The 25,362-nt window shown below is 43.6% G+C and overlaps 1 protein-coding gene across 1 annotated transcript in view; it reads right to left on the bottom strand.

Moving 5' to 3' along the window:
• Nucleotides 1–25,362, bottom strand: part of LOC112260299 (neuroligin-1) — a 98,655-nt gene that overhangs the window by 62,964 nt on the left and 10,329 nt on the right. Inside the window, exon 2 of the mRNA XM_042327894.1 lies at nucleotides 15,298–16,152. Within this exon, the coding sequence (XP_042183828.1) occupies nucleotides 15,298–15,805 (508 nt within the window). The 5' untranslated portion in view covers nucleotides 15,806–16,152. The remainder of the gene's footprint in view (nucleotides 1–15,297; nucleotides 16,153–25,362) is intronic.

Here is a 25,362-nt window from a genome sequence, read left to right as displayed (position 1 = left end):
AGCGTTGCTGCAAAGCTATTTTCAGGTCTCTACAGAGATGTTCTATCAGTACAGGATCTCTCTGTACTTTGCTCCGGTCTGAATACTTTCCGAAGGTACTGTATAGGGCAGGTATACCACATGTAAGAGCAAACAAATGTATAATTACTAACACTGAAGAGTTGAACCATAGAACGTATATATAAATGGACAAAACCAATTTAAGATCAGGAAGTCGGTTTTAGTTTGTTAAGATGGCATCTAATGGGGGGATTCTCAAGACATAACATGCTCAGTTTGAGCTACTCCAAAGTCACATTGCAGGATGGTACCAGTGGCGAACGACTGCCCCCTCTCATTGAGTAGCTCAAGTGGAAGACAGACATGGGTATTGCAGGTAGCAACTAAACTTTCCTAATAACATATTCTGTGTGTGACTTTTAAAATAGTCAGTTCAAGGATATACGTCTGGTGGAATAGAATCAATTATTGGTACCCTGATTGTCTTCTAAAAATATATACAGTAGCAGTTAAAAGTTTGGACAACAACTACTCATTCAAGGGATTTTCTTTATTTTTACTATTTTCTACATTGTAGAATAATAGTGAAGACATGAAAATTATGGAATCATGTAGTAACCAAAAAAGTGTTATAAAAATCAAAATATATTTTATATTTGAGGTTCTTCAAAGTAGCCACCCTTTGTCTTGATGACAAATTTGTAAACTCTTGGCATTCTATCAACCAGCTTCATGAGGTAGTCACCTGGAATGCATTTCCATAAACAGGTGTGCCTTGTTAAAAGTGTGGTATTTATTTCCTTCTTAATGCATTTGAGCCAATCAGTTGTGTTGCAACAAGGTAGGGGTGGTATACAGAAGATTGCCCTATTTGGTAAAAGCAAATATTATGGCAAGAACAGCTAAAAAAAACAAAGAGAAATGACAGTCCATCATTACTTTAAGACATGAAGCTCAGACAATCCGGAAAATGTCAAAAACTTTGAAAGTTTCTTCAAGTGCGGTCGAAAAAACCATCAAGTGCTATGATGAAACTGGCTCTCATGAGGACAGCCAGAGGAAAGGAAGACCCAGAGTTTCCTCTGCTGCAGAGGATAAGTTCATTAGAGTTAACTGCACCTCAGAAATTGCAGCCCAAATAAATGTTTCACAAAGTTGAAGTAACAGACACATCTCAATGTCATCTGTTCAGAGGAGACTGTGTGAATCAGGCCTTCATGGTTGAATTGCTACAAAGAAACCATTACTAAAGGACACAAATAAGAAGAAGAGATTTGCCTGGGCCAAGAAACACGAGCAATTGACATTAGACCAGTGGAAATCTGTACTCTGATGAGTCCAGATTTAGATTTTAGATTTTTGGTTCCAACCTTCTTGTCTTTGTGTGACTGTCAGTGATGAATTTCGAATTAAAGGCACACTTAACCAGCATGACTAGCACCACATTCTGCAGTGATACGCCATCCCATCTGGTTTGTGCTTAGTGGGACTGTCATTTGTTTTTCAACAGGAGAATGACCCAACACACCTCCAGGCTGTGTACGGCTATTTGACCAAGAAGGAGAGTGATGGAGTGCTACATCAGATGACCTGGCCTCCACAATCACCCGACCTCAACCCAATTGAGATGGTTTGTGATGGGTTGGACTGCAGAGTGAAGGAAAAGCAGCCAACAAGTGCTCAGCATATGTGGGAACTCCATCAAGACAGTTGGAAAAGCATTCCAGGTGAAGCTGGTTGAGACAGTGCCAAGAGTGTGCAAAGATCCCATCAAGACAAAGGGTGGCTACTTTGAAGAATTTAAAATATATTTTGGGGTTTGTCTAACACCTTTTGGTTACTACATGATTCCATATGTGTTATTTCATAGTTTTGATGTCTTCACTATTATTCTACAATGTATATAAATATTAGTATAACAAAAAAAAATGTAATCCTTGAATGAGTAGGTGTGTCCAAACTTTTGACTGGTACTGTATATACGTATTTACATTAATATTTACCACGAATGATTGCCATTTTTTCACATTGACTTTAATGGGGAATCCTACTTTCTGGATACAACAACCTGCAGTATCACGGTCAGCCTTGAACAGACAAATTCCTATAATATATGAAAATAATGTAACTACATTATACGCCAGGGGTCTTCAACCTTTACTTGCCTAGGGACCCCGCTCACAGGCAAACCAGCATGTCTAACATTAACTTCTTTTGGGCTTAGATCTCTTACACAAAGACACTGATACACTCAGCTTCTACGATCACCCACAAACATAAAATAGACAACAAAGCATGACATCCTAGCTTAGGGAGCGATTTAAGTAGGATGATCCAAGTCAGTCCCACAAGAAAAGGAGCTAAACTCACACTTTAAAAGGTGCTCCATCTATATAGAGTAGATCACTGTCTCGATAAAGTCAGGCATGTGATTGGCACAGTGGGGGACATGCTTTAAAACCTCTGGGAAGTATGCTAAGGCAGGGGACTTCAATCTTTTCTTGCCCAGGCAACCCAGCGACCTAGGAGCCCCCATTATATCTTAGAATACATTTTAAAAAATGCACATATTGTCTTATCATCAGGTGAATGATAATGGCAAGAAAAGTATGCCTAATCAACATTTAAAAATTAATAGATATGGTAGATATTTTTAATTTATTTGAACTCCCCACAATATAATTGGAATAGGAAGTATAAACTCCTAGCAGCTGTTAAGCTGGTTAAACAAAGTTCAGACACGTGCTGGGAAAAATGTCCAAGTCAAGAAAGCTCACGAACAGCAAGTGGCATATGCTGCGGCTGGTACTTGCGGGTGCTTTTTCAAAGCCTATGTCATATACTCCAGTGAGTGTAATTAACTCTCAACATTAGGAGTAGAGATAGAAGATATTCTCCTCTATTCTACTGTATATACACTGCCTTCGGAAAATATGCAGACCCTTTCACTTTTTCTACATTTTGTTTTCTTAAAGCCTTATTCTAAAATGTATTAAATATATTTTTTCTCTCATCAATCTACACACAATAACCCATAATGACAAAATGAAAACTCATTTTATAAAACATTTTTTGCTGATTTATAATTTAAAAAACGGAAAAATTAAATGTACATACTGTAAGTATTCAGACTCAATACTTTGTTGAAGCACCTTTGGCAGCGACTACAGCCTCAAGTCTTCTTGGGTATGACGCTACAAGCATTGTACACCTGTATTAGGGGAGTTTCTCCCATTATTCTCTGCAGATCCTCTCAAGCTCTGTTAGGTTGGATGGGGAGCGTTGCTCTCCAGAGATGTTCGATCAGGTTCAAGTCCGGGCTCTTGCTCGGGTACTGAAGGATATTCAGAGACTTGTCCTGAAGCCACTTCTGCGTTGTCTTGGCTGTGTGCTTAGGGTCGTTGTCCTGTTGGAAGGTGAACCTTTGCCACAGTCTGAGGCCCTGAGCGCTCTGGAGCAGGTTTTCATCAAAGATCTCTCTGTACTATGCTCCGTTCATCTTTCCCTCGATCCTGACTAGTCTCCAAATCTCTGCCACTGAAAGACATCCCCACAGTATGATGCTGCCACCACCATGCTTCACCATAGGGATGGTGCCAGGTTTCCTCTAGACGCTTGGCATTCAGGCCAAAGGGTTCAATATTGGTTTCATCAGACCTGAGTATCTTGTTTTAAAAAAAACTATTTTCTGCATTGTAGAATAATAGTGAAGACATCAAAACCTAAAAAGTGTTTGTCATGACTTCCACCGAAGGTGGCTAATCTTCCTGTTCGGGCGGCACTCGGCGGTCATCGTCACCGGTCTACTAGCTGCCGCTGATTCCCTTTTCCTTTTCTGTTGGTTATGTCTTTATTGGTTTCACCTGTTTCTCGTTTGGGGTTTTTGTTCAGGGCTATTTAAGCCGTCTATGCCCGCCTGCTTTTGTGCGGGCTTATTTTCTGCTGCGTTTGGATGGTTGCGTTTGTTTATTTGTTGGACTGTTTTGGTGTCCTGTTTTGGGTAGGTAATTATTTGTCGCCTATTGTTTTGGCATGACCTTGTTCTGTCCGGAATAAATTACGGAAACCCAAAACCCTCTGCTCCCTGCGCCTGACTCCGCACCCACCACCCACCACTCCGCACCCACTTAGCTCCCTGACAGTGTTATACAAATCAAAATAGATTTTAGATTCTTCAAAGTAGCCTCCGTTTGCCTTGATGACAGCTTTGCACACTCTTGGCATTCTTTCAACCAGCTTCATGAGGAATTCTTTTCCAAAAGTATTGAAGGAGTTATCACATATGCTGAGCACTTATTGGCTGATTTCCCTTCACTCTGCCGTCCAACTCATCCCAAACCATCTTAATTGGGTTGAGATTGGGTGATTGTGGAGGCCACTCCATCACTGCGCAGCATTCCATCACTCTCCTTCTTCGTCAAATAGCCCTTACACAGCCTGGAGGTGTGTTTAGGGTCATTGTTCTGTTAACCTGCCCTCCACAATGACCCGAACTCAACCCAGTTGAGATGGTTTGGGATGAGTTGGACTGCAGAGTGAAGGAAAAGCAGCGAACAAGTGCTCTGCATATGTGGGAACTCCTTCAGGACTGTTGGAAAAGCATTCCACATGAATCTTGTTGAGTAGAATGACAAGAGTGTGCAAAGCTGTCATCAAGGCAAAGGGTGGCTTCTTCGGAGTATCTCAAGTATAAAATATTGTTTGATTTGTTTAACACTTTTTTGGTTACTACATGTGTTATTTTATAGTTTTGATGTCTTCACTATTATTCTACAATGTAGAAAATAGTACAAATAAAGAAAAACCCTTGAATGAGTAGGTGTTCTAAAAATGTCAAACTGTTTGTTTTGTCAGTATGGGGTATTGTGTGTAGATTTATGAGGAATTGTGTATTTTTTAAATCCATTTTAGAATAAGGCTGTAACGTAACAAAATCTGGAAAAAGTAAATGGGTCTGAATACTTTCCGAATGCACTGTATTTTCAAATTTGATAGATCTGTCATAGTTTTGGTTTCATGCATTGTCATGTACTAATTATTGGTTATTTTGAGTTGACAAACTCTAAAATCACACACATTTATGTTTTTTCCCCTCTGCCCCTTTTTGATAAGATTGTCTACTTGTTGAATGAATATTAATGGAGAAACGGTTTCTTTGCCAGCGGGTCCAGCAGCTCCAATCTATCAAGAACTCTCTCTGGTGACTTCAAACGCCTGCTTTCATCATGGGTGAATATCTTTGGATCCATTATTGACAAACATATAGGCTGAAAGGCATGAAGGTACATCTAATGTTGGAGTATGCCGCCATTCCTGTTGTTCAATTTGAAAGCAGAAGATGGAGGGGATTTGACTTGTACAGTGTCCTCATTAAATATCTCTATTGAAAAGAAATGGATGCAAATACTCTGCCCTGGATTTACTTTAGCTTACTTACAGTGCCTTGCGAAAGTATTCGGCCCCCTTGAACTTTGCGACCTTTTGCCACATTTCAGGCTTCAAACATAAATATATAAAACTGTATTTTTTTGTGAAGAATCAACAACAAGTGGGACACAATCATGAAGTGGAACGACATTTATTGGATATTTCAAACTTTTTTAACAAATCAAAAAGTGAAAAATTGGGCGTGCAAAATTATTCAGCCCCTTTACTTTCAGTGCAGCAAACTCTCTCCAGAAGTTCAGTGAGGATCTCTGAATGATCCAATGTTGACCTAAATGACTAATGATGATAAATACAATCCACCTGTGTGTAATCAAGTCTCCGTATAAAAGTTCAAGGGGGCCGAATACTTTCGCAAGGCACTGTATAAGACATCTTGCTTGTTATTTTTTGCTTTAAATGATCTATTGTGTCCACGTACAATTCTGCTGTAAGCAGACTGCACAGTTGACACAGAATATTAACAGCGATCTGATACTGAAGCTCCCCCTACCCCCCTCACTCCCTCCCTGCCACTGCCCGACTGCCACAGGGATTGATGGTTCTGCCCGGTCATTATTATTCAAGGTGAACTCCTCATAGTTTCAACTGCTTGTGGACCTTCAGGCTTTTCCTGATTTCTCCAAGTCTGCCTGTTTACTGATCGTCTCAATGTACTCCTCCACCCCGGCGTTATTCATCACCTTTGCCTTTGCCTTTCGCTTGGCTGCAAGCTCAGTGGAGAAGCCACCTGCCAGAGTACATGTTACATTTCCACCTGCCTGCACACATTATGAACTCTCTGTGATTAAATGACCCCTGGTATAACAACAATGCACACTGTCATCGTCAGGGGACGGACAATGTGGCAAGTCGCTGAACCAGTGAAAAGAAAATGACTGTGGCCCATTTCCTGGTTTCCAATATGCTTAATGATGGGAGTGATGAGTTATTGACAGCTCTCATCTAATTAGAGGCACTGAGGTGTCTATTGTAGCCTTGGCAGTGACAGCAGATAAAGAGGACCATTGATTTTGCTGTGGTGGACTGTATCTGGACACTTCAGGGTGTATTGGTGTGTGTGTACTGTATATGAGTGTGTAAGAGATGGCGAGGCAGGGGAGAAAGTGATCTGCTATCCCTTTGACTGGCAGAAGCCTTAAATTCCAATAAGTCACACTTCCGCGGATTGGTGAAACTAATTACTGGCTTTAACTCCAGGTCAATAACGAAATGTTTGGTGGGGAGTGGGAGCATGGGAGACCTGGGAGCTGGGTAATTTGTGGCTTGGTCTTCGACGCATTCAAGTCCCCCTGTACCATTCTTGACCAGTCCTGACTTTGGTTTGAAATTAAACATTAAAACAGGTGGACACAGGGTGACAGAACTTAATTATTTCAAATCCCCATGGACTTCTTTTTAATAGGCATCTCAAAGCCGCCTCGACAACTACTGGGGTTAAACATTTATTAATGACACCCTCTGGTATGGAGCACCTCAGTAGAATGTGGCTCCTGGATAATAATTTATGGTAGACTGTATGTGCAAATGACATCTTATTACTTTTTATTCCAGCACTAACCTCTCTGTAATTTAAACATAATTGTTAGGGGGCCATAAATATTACAAATGTTTTCATGGGAATGAGAGTGTGCCGATGACCTTTCTCCTGCTCATGTGTGACTACAGTAAACAGAAAAACTGTAGGATGAGTTGAATACTAGATGTAGCAGCTGGGAGGTAAAAATTAGAGCCCAGTGATTAACACTCTCTGGGTCAGATGTTCTGTTTCCATTGTCAAGTCAAGGTGAAACCTGCATTTACTTAGATTCTCCTGCATGGTGGCCATCTGCAACAGCTTGTCACTCAGACCTTCTCTCTGTCTCCCCCCCTCCCCTAAGTGCAGCATGCAGTCTGTTTCATCCAACGCTCCCCAATTTAGAGTAAACTGTAATTAAAGTGACTTGGCAGTCGGCTAAAACCAAATGTCATACTCCTCCCTCATCACAAGAATGGGTGTGCAGTTGGTAGCCAGAAAAAAAGCCTGATGCTGTGGACTTATGTAAATGCCATCCTGACAGCTATTACATGTGTTCAAACTGATGTACAACTATCAATGGCAATTGATTAATGTATATTGACACATTTCTGGGCTATAGTGCAAATAGAAAAAACACATCTCCTCTGTCAGGTAGAGTACAAGGTATCCTTAGTATACAATCCTAGGTATCCATAATTCAAGGCCTGTATAAAGCCTACTAATTCAGTAAAAGTTTCCCTGTGGGGTTTTATCAGTCACGGAACCAACAAACAAGCCGCTTTTCAATTCGGTATTATCTTTAAATCAAGTTCAAAAGGTTTCATCATAGGTTGCCATTGGCATTGCCATTCTGCTTGAGTGAAACTTCCAGTCTTCTGACACAAAGCGGACATGTCCTTTGGCAATTAGTGGATTGTAAGTCAAGGAAGATGATGTTCAACAGCTTCCCAATGTAGATAAATAAATGGTCAAATAAGGCACACAGCAGCTCTGAACTAAAGTGTGGCCTGGCCCTTTAAAATGGGCCGCAGTGAATTGGCATTTCAGAATTTATCACAGCTGCCACCGACCAAGTCGGTCCAAACATTATATCACCCACTGGCTCTGGCTCTCTCTCTCTCTCTCTCTCTCTCTCTCTCTCTCTCTCTCTCTCTCTCTCTCTCTCTCCCTTCACTGCAGCATTGCACATCCGGGCCTGTGTTTTCTTAAAGAGCCTCTATTCAACCCTGCTCTGAATTCCAAGGAATAGGCCATGAGATCACAAAAAAATGAAGTGACAGGATCAAAGCCTACTGCTCTGAACATGTTGTACTCACTGCAATGTCATTGTTGAATGTTCTCCATCATCATTGTAACAAATGGCCTCATGCATTACATAGTGTAAGGACATTTTTGCAAATGCCCATAAAGAATGGCTGCAAATATGAAATTGAAACTACAGCAAAAAGCTGTTACTTCTCGGCAGCAATATGTGTTGTTCCAACAGCATATTTGAAATGCAATTCATTTCATACAGCAGCAAAATATAATTTCTGAGAAATGAACAGTACAGAAAGCAATATTAGGTTTGTTGTTTGCCATTGTTTCCCGACTACATGAGGAGTTGTATAATGAGTCTAGCCTATTTACTCCAGTTTAATGCCCTTTATTAAAGATTCAAAACATAAGATACTCATCTATATTTCTCATAATACAGTTGTCATTCATAGTTAGCTGTAGTTATCAACACTGGCACCTTGGAATGCCATCTGTACCTAGCTCTCAGCCTTACAACAATAGTACATGTTTCAGCCACCATTCTTCCTGCTGCATCATAAAAGATCAGGGGCGAATTTCCAATCAATGTTTTCATACCTCAGTTGATGGAAACTCAGGGAGAGAGCATGGAGCCTTCAGAACCAAGTGAGATATTACTTTTTCAGATTGAAAAGTGCCTCTCAGTATTGAAATCACGATCGATCAATTGAAAATTAACGGATTCGATTTCCCACAAAGATTGTCTGGAGGCACCTTGCTAAATCTACAGAGCAGTCCCCACGACTCACATACTTATAACACACCACAGCGGATAAAACCATGTGTATGTGCACACACATCATACCCTGCAGTCCATGTGCACACACATCATACCCTGCAGTCCATGTGCACACACATCATACCCTGCAGTCCATGTGCACACACATCATACCCTGCAGTCCATGTGCACACACATCATACCCTGCAGTCCATGTGCACACACATCATACCCTGCAGTCCATGTGCAGTCCATGTGCACACACATCATACCCTGCAGTCCATGTGCCCCACACATCATACCATGCAGTCCATGTGCCCCACACATCATACCCTGCAGTCCACACATCATACTGCAGTCCTGCACACACATCATACCCTGCAGTCCATGTGCCCACACATCATACCATGCAGTCCATGTGCCACACATCATACCCTGCAGTCCATGTGCCACACATCATACCCTGCAGTCCATGTGCCCCACACATCATACCCTGCAGTCCATGTGCCCCACACACATGCAGTCCATACCCTGCAGTCCATGTGCACACACATCATACCCTGCAGTCCATGTGCCCCATCATACCACATCATACCATGCAGTCCATGTGCCCCACACATCATACCCTGCAGTCCATGTGCACACACATCATACCCTGCAGTCCATGTGCCCTACACATCATACCATGCAGTCCATGTGCCCCACACATCATACCATGCAGTCCATGTGCCCCATCACATCATACATCCTGCAGTCCATGTGCACACATCATACCCTGCAGTCCATACCCTGCAGTCCATGTGCACACACATCATACCCCAGTCCATGTGCACACACATCATACCATGCAGTCCATGCACACACATCATACCCTGCCCCACACATCATACCCTGCAGTCCATGTGCACACACATCATACCCTGCAGTCCATGTGCCCCATCACATCATGCCATGCAGTCCATGCCCACACATCATACCCTGCAGTCCACACATCATACCCTGCAGTCCATGTGCCCCACACATCATACCCTGCAGTCCATGTGCTCCACACATCATACCCTGCAGTCCATGTGCCCCACACATCATACCCTGCAGTCCATGTGCACACACATCATACCCTGCAGTCCATGTGCCCACACATCATACCCTGCAGTCCATGTGCACAGTCCACATCATACCCTGCAGTCCATGTGCACACACATCATACCCTGCAGTCCATGTGCACACACATCATACCCTGCAGTCCATGTGCACACACATCATACCCTGCAGTCCATGTGCACACACATCATACCCTGCAGTCCATGTGCCCCACACATCATACCCTGCAGTCCATGTGCCCCACACATCATACCATGCAGTCCATGTGCCCCACACATCATACCCTGCAGTCCATGTGCACACACATCATACCCTGCAGTCCATGTGCACACACATCATACCCTGCAGTCCATGTGCACACACATCATACCCTGCAGTCCATGTGCACACCCATCATACCCTGCAGTCCATGTGCCCCACACATCATACCATGCAGTCCATGTGCCCCACACATCATACCCTGCAGTCCATGTGCACACACATCATACCCTGCAGTCCATGTGCCCTACACATCATACCATGCAGTCCATGTGCCCCATCACATCATACCCTGCAGTCCATGTGCAGTCCACACATCATACCCTGCAGTCCATGTGCCCCACACATCATGCCATGCAGTCCATGTGCCCCACACATCATACCCTGCAGTCCATGTGCCCCACACACACATCATACCCTGCAGTCCATGTGCTCATACCCTGCACATCATACCCTGCCTGCAGTCCATGTGCAGTCCCCACACATCATACCCTGCAGTCCATGTGCCCCATCATACATCATATCCCTGCAGTCCATGTGCCCCACACATCATACCCTGCAGTCCATGTGCCCCACACATCATACCCTGCAGTCCATGTGCTCCACACATCATACCCTGCAGTCCATGTGCCCCACACATCATGCCATGCAGTCCATGTGCCCCACACATCATACCCTGCAGTCCATGTGCCCCACACATCATACCCTGCAGTCCATGTGCCCCACACATCATACCCTGCAGTCCATGTGCCCCACACATCATACCCTGCAGTCCATGTGCCCCACACATCATACCCTGCAGTCCATGTGCCCCACACATCATACCCTGCAGCAGTCCATGTGCCCCACACATCATACCCTGCAGTCCATGTGCCCCACACATCATACCCTGCAGTCCATGTGCAGTCCACACATCATACCCTGCAGTCCATGTGCCCCACACATCATACCCTGCAGTCCATGTGCCCCACACATCATACCCTGCAGTCCATGTGCCCCACACATCATACCCTGCAGTCCATGTGCCCCACATATCATACCCTGCAGTCCATGTGGACACATATCATACCCTGCAGTCCTCCGAGAGACTCCAATCCAACATGAATAACATATAGGGTCTTTCCACACTCTACCAAGCTATAATTCCTTCACTCATGGCCTGATTTTTATTCTGCAAGCTGCATTTCAAAATGCTGAGCCCACCATTGTAAACTTCTGTTAAAATGTAATACACTTAGCACAAACTACAGGTGATTTTTACAATCGCCACTAGAATAATTAATCTCTGATTTCCTGAGAGAGAGCAGGGCAATTTGTAAGTGTTCAGAAAAGTCTACACATGCACACCCACGTCCTGCACAAACACATACACACAAGTCTGGTGCTTTCTCTCTCTCTTACAGAAAAAGGCTGAAATGCATGGTAACACCAATATGTCCACACACACACACACACACACACACACACACACACACACACACACACACACACACACACACACACACACACACACACACACACACACACACAAACAGACAATCATACACATTCACTCACCCACACATACTATAGTACTTCAGCCCACATGAACAAAGTTACAGCACACCTCAAAAACAGACAGAAATTTAGCCCAGGTTTTACAGACAGCTTCTCTCCGGAGACACAGTGGGGAGAATGCTGGAAATGTATTGAAGCTGTAAAAATCTATTCCTGCCTCCGTGTGAGGCCCTGCACCTCCCCCAGGAGCCCCCTTCAACCATTACAAAACTGGGACGAGGCCTCATAAATGGAAAGAGGACTGAGGGAGGTGGGGGAGGGGGGTTCTGTGTCAACTGAGAAGTACCAAATAGTGCTAAGGGCAACTATGTACCCCGCTGGAGCAACCAATGCTATGTGTAAAACTGCCATCATCATAACACTACTAACTACACTGGGTTTCAGTTATTTGGAGTACTGCAGACTTACTACAGATGTAGGATCTTCATTTGAGACAGTTTGCTACAGTGGGAAAATAATCCTGCAGCAACAGGAAATGTGAATTATTATGTGGATTATAATTAATGGACATTTTTAGTAGTACATTTTTCACTAGGGCAAATCAAGTCTGAAATGTAAATGTGGAAGCTACTAACTTTGGAAGCTTTTTTAAAACTCATGCAGCAGAAGTGAGCATTTCCTGCTGTGTGTTATTGAAACAAATGAACAGCGGCTCATAGAATCCATGTTCAAACCGATTATAGAGCTGACAGAAAGAGCTTCATTTAAGCTTCACCAACTTTCCCCAACTACACAGATTCATTCTAAATCAGTTCTGTAGTACACTCTTCGAAAAAAGGGTTCCAACAGGTTTCCCCTCTGTGGAAACGGTTCTGTGTGGAACCTAAAAGAGTTTTACCTGGAACCAAGAGGGTTCTTCCACGGGTTCTCCTATGGGGACAACCAAAGAACTATTTTCAGTTCTATGTAGCACCTTTTCTTTCGAAGAGTGTACCCTCAATGTCGACGCAAATTCCAAGAACAAGCTAACTAATATCTTAGTGGATGGGTAGTATGTGTTCATGTCCTATTCGGACAGATGAGAGCTGGCAAATCATAATATTGCATAACACTATGTTAAGTCAAAATGCTGCTGCAAATTACTTCCACATCAAAGACATTCATGCAGAGTGGCATTCCTTCTATGTTTGAATATCAATGGATCAAAAGATGCACTCATGTAGAAGGACCACATTATCACAGTTTAACCTGAATTACCACCAAACACCCAGCTTCAAATGTGCCCAAAGGAACAGAATATTGAATGAATACCAACCATAACTGAAAAGCTCTGCAGTATTTCATAGGATATAGAGGGTGAACTAGCTCTCCTCTGTAACTATCAATGTGACTGAGAAATTCTCATCTGTAAAGTTGAAATCCTATTAACAATGTGGGCTGGAATTATGATAAATAGCTTACTACCAAAACATGACTCTTTACTGCATTACTGATGTCACTGAGGTCTAAATGTATTTGTAGGCAATAAGAACACCTGGATAGACAATGTGGCAAAACACAGTAACATGTTCATTGTAATTTTTTACATCATAAAGTGAGCATAAAAAATATAAAATATTAAAAGGTGTTATCAGCCACTTCATGGCCTGCACTTGCTGTATCACATGGGGGAGGGGGTCATGTGAAATCTGTCATACTCTCATTTCTCTGTTAAGTGGAAGGGTGGGGGTGGGGGTCAACATGGTAGCTCTGACTGGCAGGAAGGGAGGTCAAATGGTAAGGCAAGGACGAACAGGGAGAGAGGGGGCATGTTATGACAGGATTAGTTAGTAAGGGTAAATGAAGTATATACACCTCTTAAAGAGATTGGAGCTATATGTTCACAAAAATACTATATGTGTGACTAGATCAACGAAGGGGAGGAGGGTTGGAGAGGGGTTGCCCAGCCCTGTGTGTGTGTCACTCAGAAGAGAGGAGGGAGAGGACACAGAGAGAGGATGTTTAATGAGTGCTCCCTGCCTGCCAGAGTGGCTGCATTAACACCACACGCCTTATCAAGGGCACTGTCACCGGCCCTGAGAGGCACAATGAACTGCCACTCTGCCAACCAGCAGAAGAGAGGGAGAGAAGGAAGGAGAGGGAGGAGTGGGGAGGGAGGGAGCCTAGAGGACATTATCTTGATGAAGCCATGATCGATACAGCCAGATCAAGCCAATGGAACAGGGATACCATCCCTTTTAATTGAGATTAGACTCTGCAAGTTCACCGTGCGCCCATCTAATTTAAGAGTGGACGTCGTCTCCCCACAGTTAACTCCTCACACATGTCATCAATTACAGGAGACTCTCTGACCTAGGACCTGGCAGCCAATCAGAGTGCCCCATCTCCTCTCCTCTTGGTAGTGTGCTGCCTGGGGAGGAGAGACTCCTCTCTCTGTGGCCCCATGCAGCTGGCTTTTTTGGGGTCCTTCTCTGTTTTCTGTGTTATTTATTCCAGTGCATACATACCTCCTTGTCTACATATTTTCTTGCCCGGTTTCCTGGCACATTCCTTGGATATTCTTTTTACTGTAAAATGAATAGAAGACTAAAAAATAACATGGAGCTCCATTAAGGACAGTTGGAGCATGCAACACCACTATCTGACTGCTGAGGAAGTAAAAATGAGTTAACAAAGAGAGTTGCTCTTATTGGTTTAGTTCATGAATCAATAAGTCAGTGAATCAATCAATAATCATTATTTACATGAGCTTCTTCCTTGATGAGCTCTATTCATTGTGCCTACACACAATGGACAGATGATGAGCCGCTGTCAGTCAGGAGTGAAGAGGAGGGGGAGGAGGAAGAGGAGGAAGAGGAGGAAGAGGATGAAGAGGAGAAAGAAGGGAGGAACCAGTCTCACCTGAATGGACATGCTGTGGTGGACAGGACGATGTGCATGTGGGTGGAGGGATCAGGAGACTAATGAACAGCCGCACACTAACTCACTCACTCACTCACACACACATGCACACACAAACTCACACACTCACTCACTCACACACACACAGACACACACAAACTCACACACACATGCACACACAAACTCACACACACACACACACACACACACACACACACACACACACACACACACACACACACACACACACACACACACACACACACACACAGTGGTGCACACATAGAGGCACACACACACATAAACACACACACACAGTGGTGCACTCATAGAGGCACACACACACATACACACACACACATACACTCACACACATACAGAGGCACACATAAACTTTGGCACACACACGTACACAGTAACATACATAAAAGCAGTGTCATGCACGTAAACATGCAAAGGTCATGCTTTTCTCACTCTGTTGTCAGCAAACAGACAGGAATATATTTAAAAAGAGGTTGTTGGTTTAGGTCTGTTTTCCCTTTTGGTCTGGCTATTAACTCACCATCCTCAGTGGGAACATATATGTTTAAGAAAAGGCAGTCCTCGCTCTGGTCCTGTACGTAAGAAGACACTATCTCCAGGTTGTTAGTAAACCACACAGGCAGCATGACGTCCGGCAAACGCCCCTCCACGATGGTCTGGGGGCAGACAGGGGCGAACTGCGTAGCGTTGCGGACCTCCGGCCAAAAGATGGGTGGCTCTGGGGGCTGGAAGCGCCTCTCGCCCGTGGGGGGTGCGGCATAAGGCACCCCCAGGAACTGGATGACGGGTCCCAGGATCTCATTGTTGAGCTCCTTCTTGACGCCCCTCAGTTTGCCGTAGACGGTGGTGACCACGGGGTCCGTCTCGTCCAGTTTCTGAGAGGCCGTGACCAGGGCCTGCTGTGCTAGGCTCAGTATCCACAGCAGGAAGGTGAGGTCCAGGCCCAGACCCAGGCCTATGCCCAGCCGGGGCTGCATGGCCCTCCAGGCAGGGTACAGCTTCAGACAGCCAGGTCTCTGCAGGGGCATGCTCCCTCTGCCACACCAGTAGACACACACACACTAAAAGGGCTAATCACACCACAGCGCTAGCAGCAACAATCCACTTTAGATCCACACACAGGAAGGGGTGCAATCAAAGGCAAAGTATCAGGCCTCCCAAACACGCGGCTGTCAAAACTTTCAAAGGCTCTTCGCATGGCAAGTATTCCCCATTGATTTCACACTGGCGGAGGTGACATCTTCACTTGCCGATATTTTTCAGGCCGCATCCTATTGACAATCCTGTTGTCCATCCTGGCGACACAGGCAGGGCAGCCATTTGCAGCAGGTCTTCCACAGATAAATCAACTCCAGTCAGTGCGTAGGTCTATATCCTGCAGGAAATAAAAAATAATTCATTAGTGCTAAGGTGAAGGGAAGAAATATGAACAGAGCAGGGCTTTATTGGCTGTTACAATCTGGATGTTCCCATCAAGCAGAGCACAGGGCAATCACAGTCTGCCTAGTGACACTTCATCAATCATGTGCAAGCAGACTGACTGAGTGACTAGGTACTGTACTAGTTATGGGATCCCTCCTCCTCCTCCAGACCTGGGAGGGAGAATTAAGACGATCATGTTTCATAGAGAGAAAGAAATCTTATTTGTTTATAATGTAATGATACATCTCATAGACACTTCTCAGCCAGAGCAGGAGCAGACACATGGTGGGGGACAAAAATACACTATTCAGTTTTTGACAGTATTTCTATGGAAACATAAAAAAATAGAGCATCCACATTCGTATGACTAGAGCACACTTTAAACATGTTTACTCGACAAGGAGAGATAATAATGAAGGAAATATGCTCAGATGAATAACAAATAAAGCTGAAAACCAAGCTTTGAGGTAAAATATATATATTTTGTTGTTGTTGTTGTTGGACATAAAACTGTAAAAACACCAGCAAATCAGCTCCAAGTGATTTTACTTTTGGATATCTGTTCCAACGTATTCCCACGCACACTAGTCAGTTATATGTGATTGTATACAAATGTAAGTAAGGTATGAAATGATTATGTTTTAGTAAAAAATTATATTTGTAGGGGCTTCTTGCGGTTAATTTGCATTCAAATGATTTGTAATTATGTTCCGGCTCCCTGACCATCCACCCAAGACAAGTTTCGGGCCACGGCTGAATCTAGTTGTTGATCCATGCTATACAGTACAGAGGTTGTTTACATTTACTTTGTTTACAAACACTGGAGTAAAACAAGCTATTATTTTGGTTTCTGATGGGGTACAAGAGTTGAAATACTCTCATGTGAGGCTGTTATAAGTGATATGCTACAAGATTCAATGGGTATTTATCATTAATTTATAAGTCCAAAAATTGATGTAGCAACTGCAGATTTCCCCTTTAACTGACTACTTCCAAATTGATTGAGGAGAGACTTTTCAACCATACAGTACGGTACATAAAACATATACAGTTGAAGTCGGAAGTTTACATACATTTAGGTTGGAGTCATTAAAACTAGTTTTCAACCACTCAAATTTCTTGTTAAAAAACTATAGTTTTGGCAAGTCGGCTAGGACATCTACTTTGTGCATGACACAAGTCATTTTTCCAACAATTGTTTACAGACAGATCATTTCACTTATAATTCACTGTATTACAATTCCAGTGGGTCAGAAGTTTACATACACTAAGTTGAGTGTGCTTTTAAACAGCTTGGAAAATTCCAGAAAATTATATAATGGCTTTAGAAGCTTCTGATAGGCTAAATGACATCATTTGAATCAATTGAAGGTGTACCTGTGGATGTATTTCAAGGCCTACCTTCAAACTCAGTGCATCTTTGCTTGACATCATGGGAAAATCAACATAAATCAGCCAAGACCTCAGAAGAAAAATTGTAGACCTGTAGCAACAATAGTACGCAAATATAAACACCATGGGACCACTCAGCCGTCATACCGCTCAGGAAGGAGACGCGTTCTGTCTCCTAGAGATGAAGTACTTTGGTGCGAGAAGTGCAAATCAATCCCAGAACAACAGCAAAGGACCTTGTGAAGATGCTGGAGGAAACAGGTACAAAAGTATCTATATCCACAGTTAAAACGAGTCCTATATCGACATAACCTGAAAGGCCACTCAGCAAGGAAAAAGCAACTCCTCCAAAACCGCCATAAAAAGCCAGTCTACGGTTTGCAACTGCACGTACTTTTTGGAGAAATGTCTTCTGGTCTGATAAAAGAAAAATAGAACTGTTTGGCCATAATAACCATCGTTATGTTTGGAGAAAAAAGGGGAGGCTTGCAAGCCAAAGAACACCATCCCAACCTTGAAGCACGGGGGTGGCAGCATCATGTTGTGGGGGTGCTTTGCTGCAGGAGGGACCGGTGCACTTCACAAAATAGATGGCATCATGAGGTAGGAAAATTATGTGGATATATTGAAGCAACATCTCAAGACATCAGTCAGGAAGTTAAAGGTTGGTCGTAAATGGGTCTTCCAAATGGACAATGACCCCAAGCATACTTCCAAAGTTGTGGCAAAATGGCTTAAGGACAACAAAGTCAAGGTATTGGAGTGGCCATTACAAAGCACTGACCTCAATCCAATAGAAAATTTGTAGGCAGAACTGAAAATGTGTGTGTGAGCAAGGAGGCCTACAAACCTGACTAAGTTACACCAGCTCTGTCAGGAGGAATGGGCCAAAATTCACCCAACCTATTGTGGGAAGCCTGTGGAATGCTAGCCAAAATGTTTAACCCAAGTTAAACAACTTACTGTAAAGGGAATGCTATTAAATACTAATTGAGTAAACTTCTGACCCACTGGGAATGTGATGAAATAAATAAATGATGAAATTAATCATTCGATCTACTATTATTCTGACATTTCACATTCTTATAATAAAGTGGTGATCCTAACTGACCTAAGACAGGGAATATTTACTTGGATTAAATGTCAGGAATTGTGAAAAAGAGTTTAAATATATTTGGCTAAGGTATATGTAAACTTCTGACTTCAACTGTAGCTATATTTGTATCCTCCTCTATAGAAAACAAGGAGGAATGGGAGGTTGGTTTATAACTAGAAGAGACTGTCTCTCTCTCTCTCTCTCTATCTCTTTCTTTCTCCCAGTGAAGCCAGTGTAAGGCGGATTCAGATCAGCCATTCATTTGGTCCAGCACATGAACCCAGCGCCAGATCTCCCAGCGCAACACAAAGCAGGTTTATGTCCTCCCACAATGGGACGCTTGTCCTCAATATTACTGTACCGGGTCCGCCACACACAGACCCACAGACACAGATTCACAGAGTCACAGACAGAAGCAGAACAGGCACATCATTGAGAGACAGACCAAGACATAGAGACATCAGCATCCGGAGTGGAGACTTTACAGTGTCATGTAGTAATCCTGTACTATGTGACTTTTAAATGAGTGGCACAGGGGTGAAGTAGGTTGACACCACGAGGAGATGAAGTGATACTAACAACCAACAATCCTAAGACACTAAGCACATGCATTTTTGTATAGCAGCTGTAGCTGTGGGCATGTTGAAAGAAGCACTTAGGTTGCTTAAGCAGACCCAATGGTTTATTGGTCCTCCTGTAGACTTAAGTAAACTAGTGTGTGTGTGTGTGTGTGTGTGTGTGTGTGTGTGTGTGTGTGTGTGTGTGTGTGTGTGTGTGTGTGTGTGTGTGTGTGTGTGTGTGTGTGTGTGTGTGTGTGTGTGTGTGTGTGTGTGTGTGTGTGTGTGTGTGTGTGAATATACAAGAGTACAGGGTTTGGGACAGAGCTATATATATCTCATACTAAATAGAAATTAAAAGCTCTGCGTTGGAGGAGTTTGGCAGTCCTTTGAGTTTCAAACCATCCCAGTCACGGCAGATTAGATGTCCTTGTGTGCCCAATGGTAATATTTGCAGTCATTTCTATTTTGTCTATGGCCAAACATATTAATTATTGGCATCACTCTCACTTCAACCCTCGCAACAAAACCATCTTTTAAAACAAATCACATCTATTGACAGAGGCGTACAAATGATATGCATGCAAACAAATGCAAAGCACTCTGCGTTCTGGAATAATTAGGCAAACAGATAAACAGAATTAAATGAAAAACCTCCAGCATTGATTGTGTACTGTATTGTTAATGAGACTATAAAACTACTGTGAGGTTTTTACAATGGAGCGGCTAAGAAAAACTGCACATGAGCCTCGCCACAAGCCTTGTCATCTCTGACACACCAGCCAAATATTTAGACTGCAGACAGGCAAACGAAATCCAAGGTGTTGGCTCTAATCTGAACTCTTTTTTTCAGTCCAGGAGGGGCTAGGTTTGGCTCGAGCGATGATTGCTGGCTTGTCGGAGCAAAACAGAATTTAGTAACATTATTGTGCTGCACGGTGTGAGTGGTGTGAGGGAGATTAAGTGAATGAGTGTGCGCAGAGGATGAGATTTGATTGTGGCCTTTAATCTTTACAACAATCTAACTCAAACAGGCCTATGCTGAGAGGAGTTTAGTGAGGTCTCTACCAAAGCTAAATCTCTCAGGGGTGGTAACATACACATATCACTAGGTAAAACCCTACAGTAGCTACCTTAACACCCTGTAATATCTTTCTCATACCTACAGCATAACAGAAGTGTCACCATGATGCAATTTCAATCAAGTGAAACAAAAATACAATCCAATACTATACTGTATTTGCATGTTTTCCTTCGAGACAATTCATTCTCAATCCATTGTCCTACCTTACCCTAAAAATGGGGACAGAAAATGGTTGCAACTTTGCCTCCAATTTCAATGCTTTCTGTATGTGATTAAACTCTTCCAGGTGTTGAGAACAAATTTCACACGTGGCCAGGATATCCATTTAACAAATCCTTTGAAAATCCCCTGCTTAAGAACCCTACCATAATAAGCTCAGCAGATCAAGCAGAAAGAGGTGATCTATGAAATCAGCCTTGCCATTTATTTTACATGTGGAGTCACTCATTTATCATCCTGTTTTTCCAACTAAGTTTTTTTCATGTTTATTTGTTGTTTCTTTCCCAGAGTTTATGGCAAGGCATCCGCCATGCAGATCCCCCGCAGGGACTTGTCCCAGTGTGAGTCAAATCACTAACCCACTCAGGGACCCTGCAGCCAAGTTCCAATGCTGAAATAGGAAGCATTGCAATGGGAAGCAATGTTATGACTTAATACATAGCAGAACTACGCTTTCTTTTCTTCAGTTATAGACAATATATACCTGATGCATCACAATACGTCATCACCACTGTATTTATTACCCTATTCATTTACTGATGGGTCTACAGGGTGGCAAAATACCACAGATGAGGCATGGATATACATAGACTGAGAGACGATGGTAGAGGAAGAGCATTTAATGAGGTTCAGCACATTTCCCAAATAGGAGCCATTGGAAGGTCCCCGATTATATAGAGGTGTACTCTGGAAAACAAACGGCCTATTATTTCAGCCCAAGCTGTCAAAAGTAGAGAACATATGGGCACAAAGTAGAGTTATGCCGGCAGTCAGTCAACAGACTAAACCTTCCATCACTGTGTGGTTTACTTCCATGCGAGCTACCGCTGACATTAATGATCTCATTTCACCTCCAGGAAGGCTTTTGGGGAATTTGTAGTCAGCTGCTTATGACTATTTCAGTGGATATGATTAGCCAGCAGGTCCGCCTGCTGTGATTTGTGGACTTTGTGGTGTGACAGTGGGACGTTGCTGTGATTTAAAGAACACAAGTCGGAATTCTCCTTGGCACTCATCAAAAGTCGAGCGCTGTTTGAGACAATGCCCATTGTATCACCACCCTTTAGTAAAAATGTGTCAGTGACATTGTGAGGTAAATGGTAACTAGATTTGACTGCAGCAGCTCTACTGAGGCTGTCTCCACAAGCTGGGGGAAATCCCAAGGCTTGGGTTATTAAAGACTGATGATTTTTTAAATCCATTATTTTACCAGGTAAGTTGACTGAGAACACATTCTCATTTACAGCAACAACCTGGGGAATAGTTACAGGGGAGAGGAGGGGGATGAATGAGCTAATTGTAAACTGGGGATTAATAGGTAACTGTTTGAGGGCCAGATTGGGAATTTAGTCAGGACACTGGGGTTAACACCCCTACTCTTACAACAAGTGCCATGGGATCTTTAATGACCTCAGAGAGTCAGGACACCCATTTAACATCCCATCCGAAAGACAGCACCGTCCCCAATCACTGCCTTGGGGCATTGTGATATTTTTTAGACCAGAGGAAAGAGTGCCTCCTACTGGCCCTCCAACACCACTTCCAGCAGCACCTGGTCTCTCATCTAGGGACTGACCAGGACCAACCCTGCTTAGCTTCAGAAGCAAGCCAGCAGTGGTATGCAGGATGGTATGCTGCTGGCAATTGAATAAGTCTGGTATTCACACATGAATAAGAAGAAATCTGCAATCTAAATGCAGAAGGAAATGATGATGAAGAAACAATTCTGATCATAGTACAAATTACCGGCAACAATATTTGTGCTACTAACAAAAAATTATAGAACGCTTACACCAATGCTATCATCCATTACAAATGGTAGCAGCGGTAGCAGTAGTATTGTAATAGTAGTAGTATCCACCATTTGGGTTTTTGACCATTGCTACCATCTAAATTATGGCTAATGACAGTTAACAAATTCCAATTTACTGCTTAAGTCCCTCTGACTCTAGCAGGTTCTCGCATGCTGTCATGTCACATCAACTCTCCGTGCTCTGGAGCTGGGAACATGGAGGAGTTCAAATGTAACGGCAAGCTATGAGCGCTTCACTCTGCACACACACACACAGACACACTGCACAAAAACTACACGCACACACATATACACATGACGTGCAGTGCCCAGCACATGTCTGTAGCCTGTGGCGGAGCACTGAGGTGCATGACGACAGGGGTGACGTGGCTGTACATTATTCATCCTGCTCTACTTCCAGCGTCTGCAGCTGCCCCAGCCAAGTCCTGCATCACACTGCATACTGCAGCCTCCATACACTACCCCCTTACCCTTCATTGGCCCCCTCAAGAAAACCTCCTCCTCTGGTCTCACATCCCCACGTTACACTGTTTACCAGGAGGCTGAAGAGCATCATAACTGGACAGCTCCATGTGTGCTTCTACTTAGCTTATCAGGTCAATTCTCTCAAATCAAATCAAGTTTATTTGTTAAGTGCATTTCATGTGTGTTCACAAAATATTGCAAGAACAGCCAAACAAAACAATGCAAGAAAAGGGAATACAAGTTGATAACACAATCAATTGAGAAAGACAGGGGCAGGATGTGAGTAGGGGTGGCATTGGCAGGGGCTGTGATCAGCATTGTGATGCTGATCACAGCCCTTGTTAGAGCCTGACTGTATTTAGCTTTCTAAATGGCTGTGGCTGAATGGCTGTGTGGGAGGGCATCTGTTTTTCCCCTCCATTTGGTTCACCTGGCTGCCATCTTTGTGTCTTCTTGCCAGGGGTCACAGCTGAAGCACCAGTTTGGCGTGAAAAAATAAAAATGGAAAAGCTTCCTGGCTGCTCTCCGAGAGTCCCTGTGCTCAGTGAGAAACACTACCTCCCACTCTCTCACTTCAGGGCACAGAGACCAGGCCTGATCAGGAGTGTATTTGGGAAAGTCATTATCATACATTTAGAAAAATGATAAACTCCACTATTAGATTATATTTTACCGTAATGCAAATGGAGCGGGCTCTCCCCAGCTCTGCTCTCCTGGGGTACACAGATCTTACGGCTCCACTTTAGCCCACCCCTAGGATCCAGGGGTCCTCCTCAAATTGGTTTACATCAAAAGCAATAATTAGTTACTTACCGCAGATCTCATGGGGGACTTGGATGCCCTCAAGGGCCAAGCCTGTGAGCTGGGGAGAGTAAACACAGAACCTGCTCTCTACTAGTTTCCCCTGGTGGGACTCAAACTTGGGTTTGGTTTCTTAATGGGCAAAAATAGAGGGCAAAACGTTCTTTCAGAGATATAAACGAGGCAAAACTTCAGTCAAATCATATGAAATCAAAATGTATTAGTCACATGCTTCGTAAAAAAGCAGGTGTGGACTAACAGTGAAATGTTTACTTCCAGAGAGAAAGAAAATAGAGAAGTTATGGAAAACACTAATAATAGATACACAATGAGTAACAATAACTTGGCTATATACAAGGGGGACCAGTGCCGAGTCGATGTGCAGGGGTAAAAGGTACTTGAGGTAGATACAGTAAGTTCCAAAAGTATTGGGAGAGTGACTTTTGTTGTTGGTGGTCCTGGATGGCAGGAAGCTCAGCCCCAGTGATGTACTGGGCCACATACACTCCCCTCTGCCATAAATGTGTTACTGTCCCAATACTTTTGGAGTTCACTGTATGTACAACTAGGATTAAAGTGACTGATGATAAACAATAGCAGCAGCATATGTGATGAGTCAAAGAAGATTGTGCAAAAAGGGTCAATGCAGATAGTCCAGGTAGCTATTTAACTAACTACAATACATGACCAAAAGTATGGGGACAAATGCTCGTTGAACATCTCATTCCAAAATCATGGGCATTAATATGGAATTGGTCCCCTGTTTGCTGAAATAAAAGCCTCCACTCTTCTGGGAAGCATTCCACTAGATGTTGAAACATTGCTGTGGAGACTTGCTTCCATTCAACCACAAGAGCATTAGTGATGTCGGGCACTGATGTTGGGCGATTAGGCCTGGCTCGCAGTCGGAGTTCCAATTAATCCCCAAAAGTGTTTGATTGGGTTGAGGTCAGGGCTCTCTGTGGAGGCCAGTCAAGTTATTCCACACTGATCGATTTATGTTTGGACCTTGCTTTGTGCATGGGGTCATTGCCATGCTGAAACAGGAAAGAGCCTTCCCCCAAACTGTTGCCACAAAGTTAGCGTGAAGATTCCCTTCACTGGAACTAAGGGGCCAGTGAGCTTTACACCACTCCAGCCATGCCAAATCTTTTCAGCCTCCTGAGAGGGAAAAGGCATTGTTGTGCCCCCTTCACGACTGTGCTGGTGTTTTCGGACAATGATATATCCTTAGTGATGTGGACACAGAGGAACGGGAAGCTCTTGACCCGATCCATTATAGCCCTGTTGATGTGAATGGGAGAGTACTCGGCCCTACAGTTCCTGGAGTCCACGATCAGCTCCTTTGTCTTGTTAACATTGAGGGAGAGAATGTTGGTCTGCCACCACACTGTCAGGTCTCTGACCTCCTCCCTATAGGCTCATCGTCATCTGTGATCAGGCCTGCCGCTGTTGTGTCATCAACAAATTTAATGATGGTGTTGGAGTTGTGCGCGGTTGTGGGTGAACAGGGAGTTCAGGAAAGGACAAAAGCCCTCCTGAGGGGCCCCTGTGTTGAGGGTCAGCGTGGCGGGTGTTGTTGCCTACCCTCATCACCTGGGGTGTCCCGTCAGGAAGTCCAGGATCTGGTTGCAAAGGAAGTTCAGTCCCAGGGTCCTTAGCTTAGTGATGAGCTTGGAGGGCACTATGGTGTTGAACAGCATTATCATGTAAGTGTTCCTTTTGTCACTGTGGGG

Source organism: Oncorhynchus tshawytscha, linkage group LG01 (genome assembly GCF_018296145.1).
Source record: "Oncorhynchus tshawytscha isolate Ot180627B linkage group LG01, Otsh_v2.0, whole genome shotgun sequence".
NCBI classification, from domain to species: domain Eukaryota; kingdom Metazoa; phylum Chordata; class Actinopteri; order Salmoniformes; family Salmonidae; genus Oncorhynchus; species Oncorhynchus tshawytscha.
This window is presented reverse-complemented; position numbering and strand designations above follow the sequence as displayed.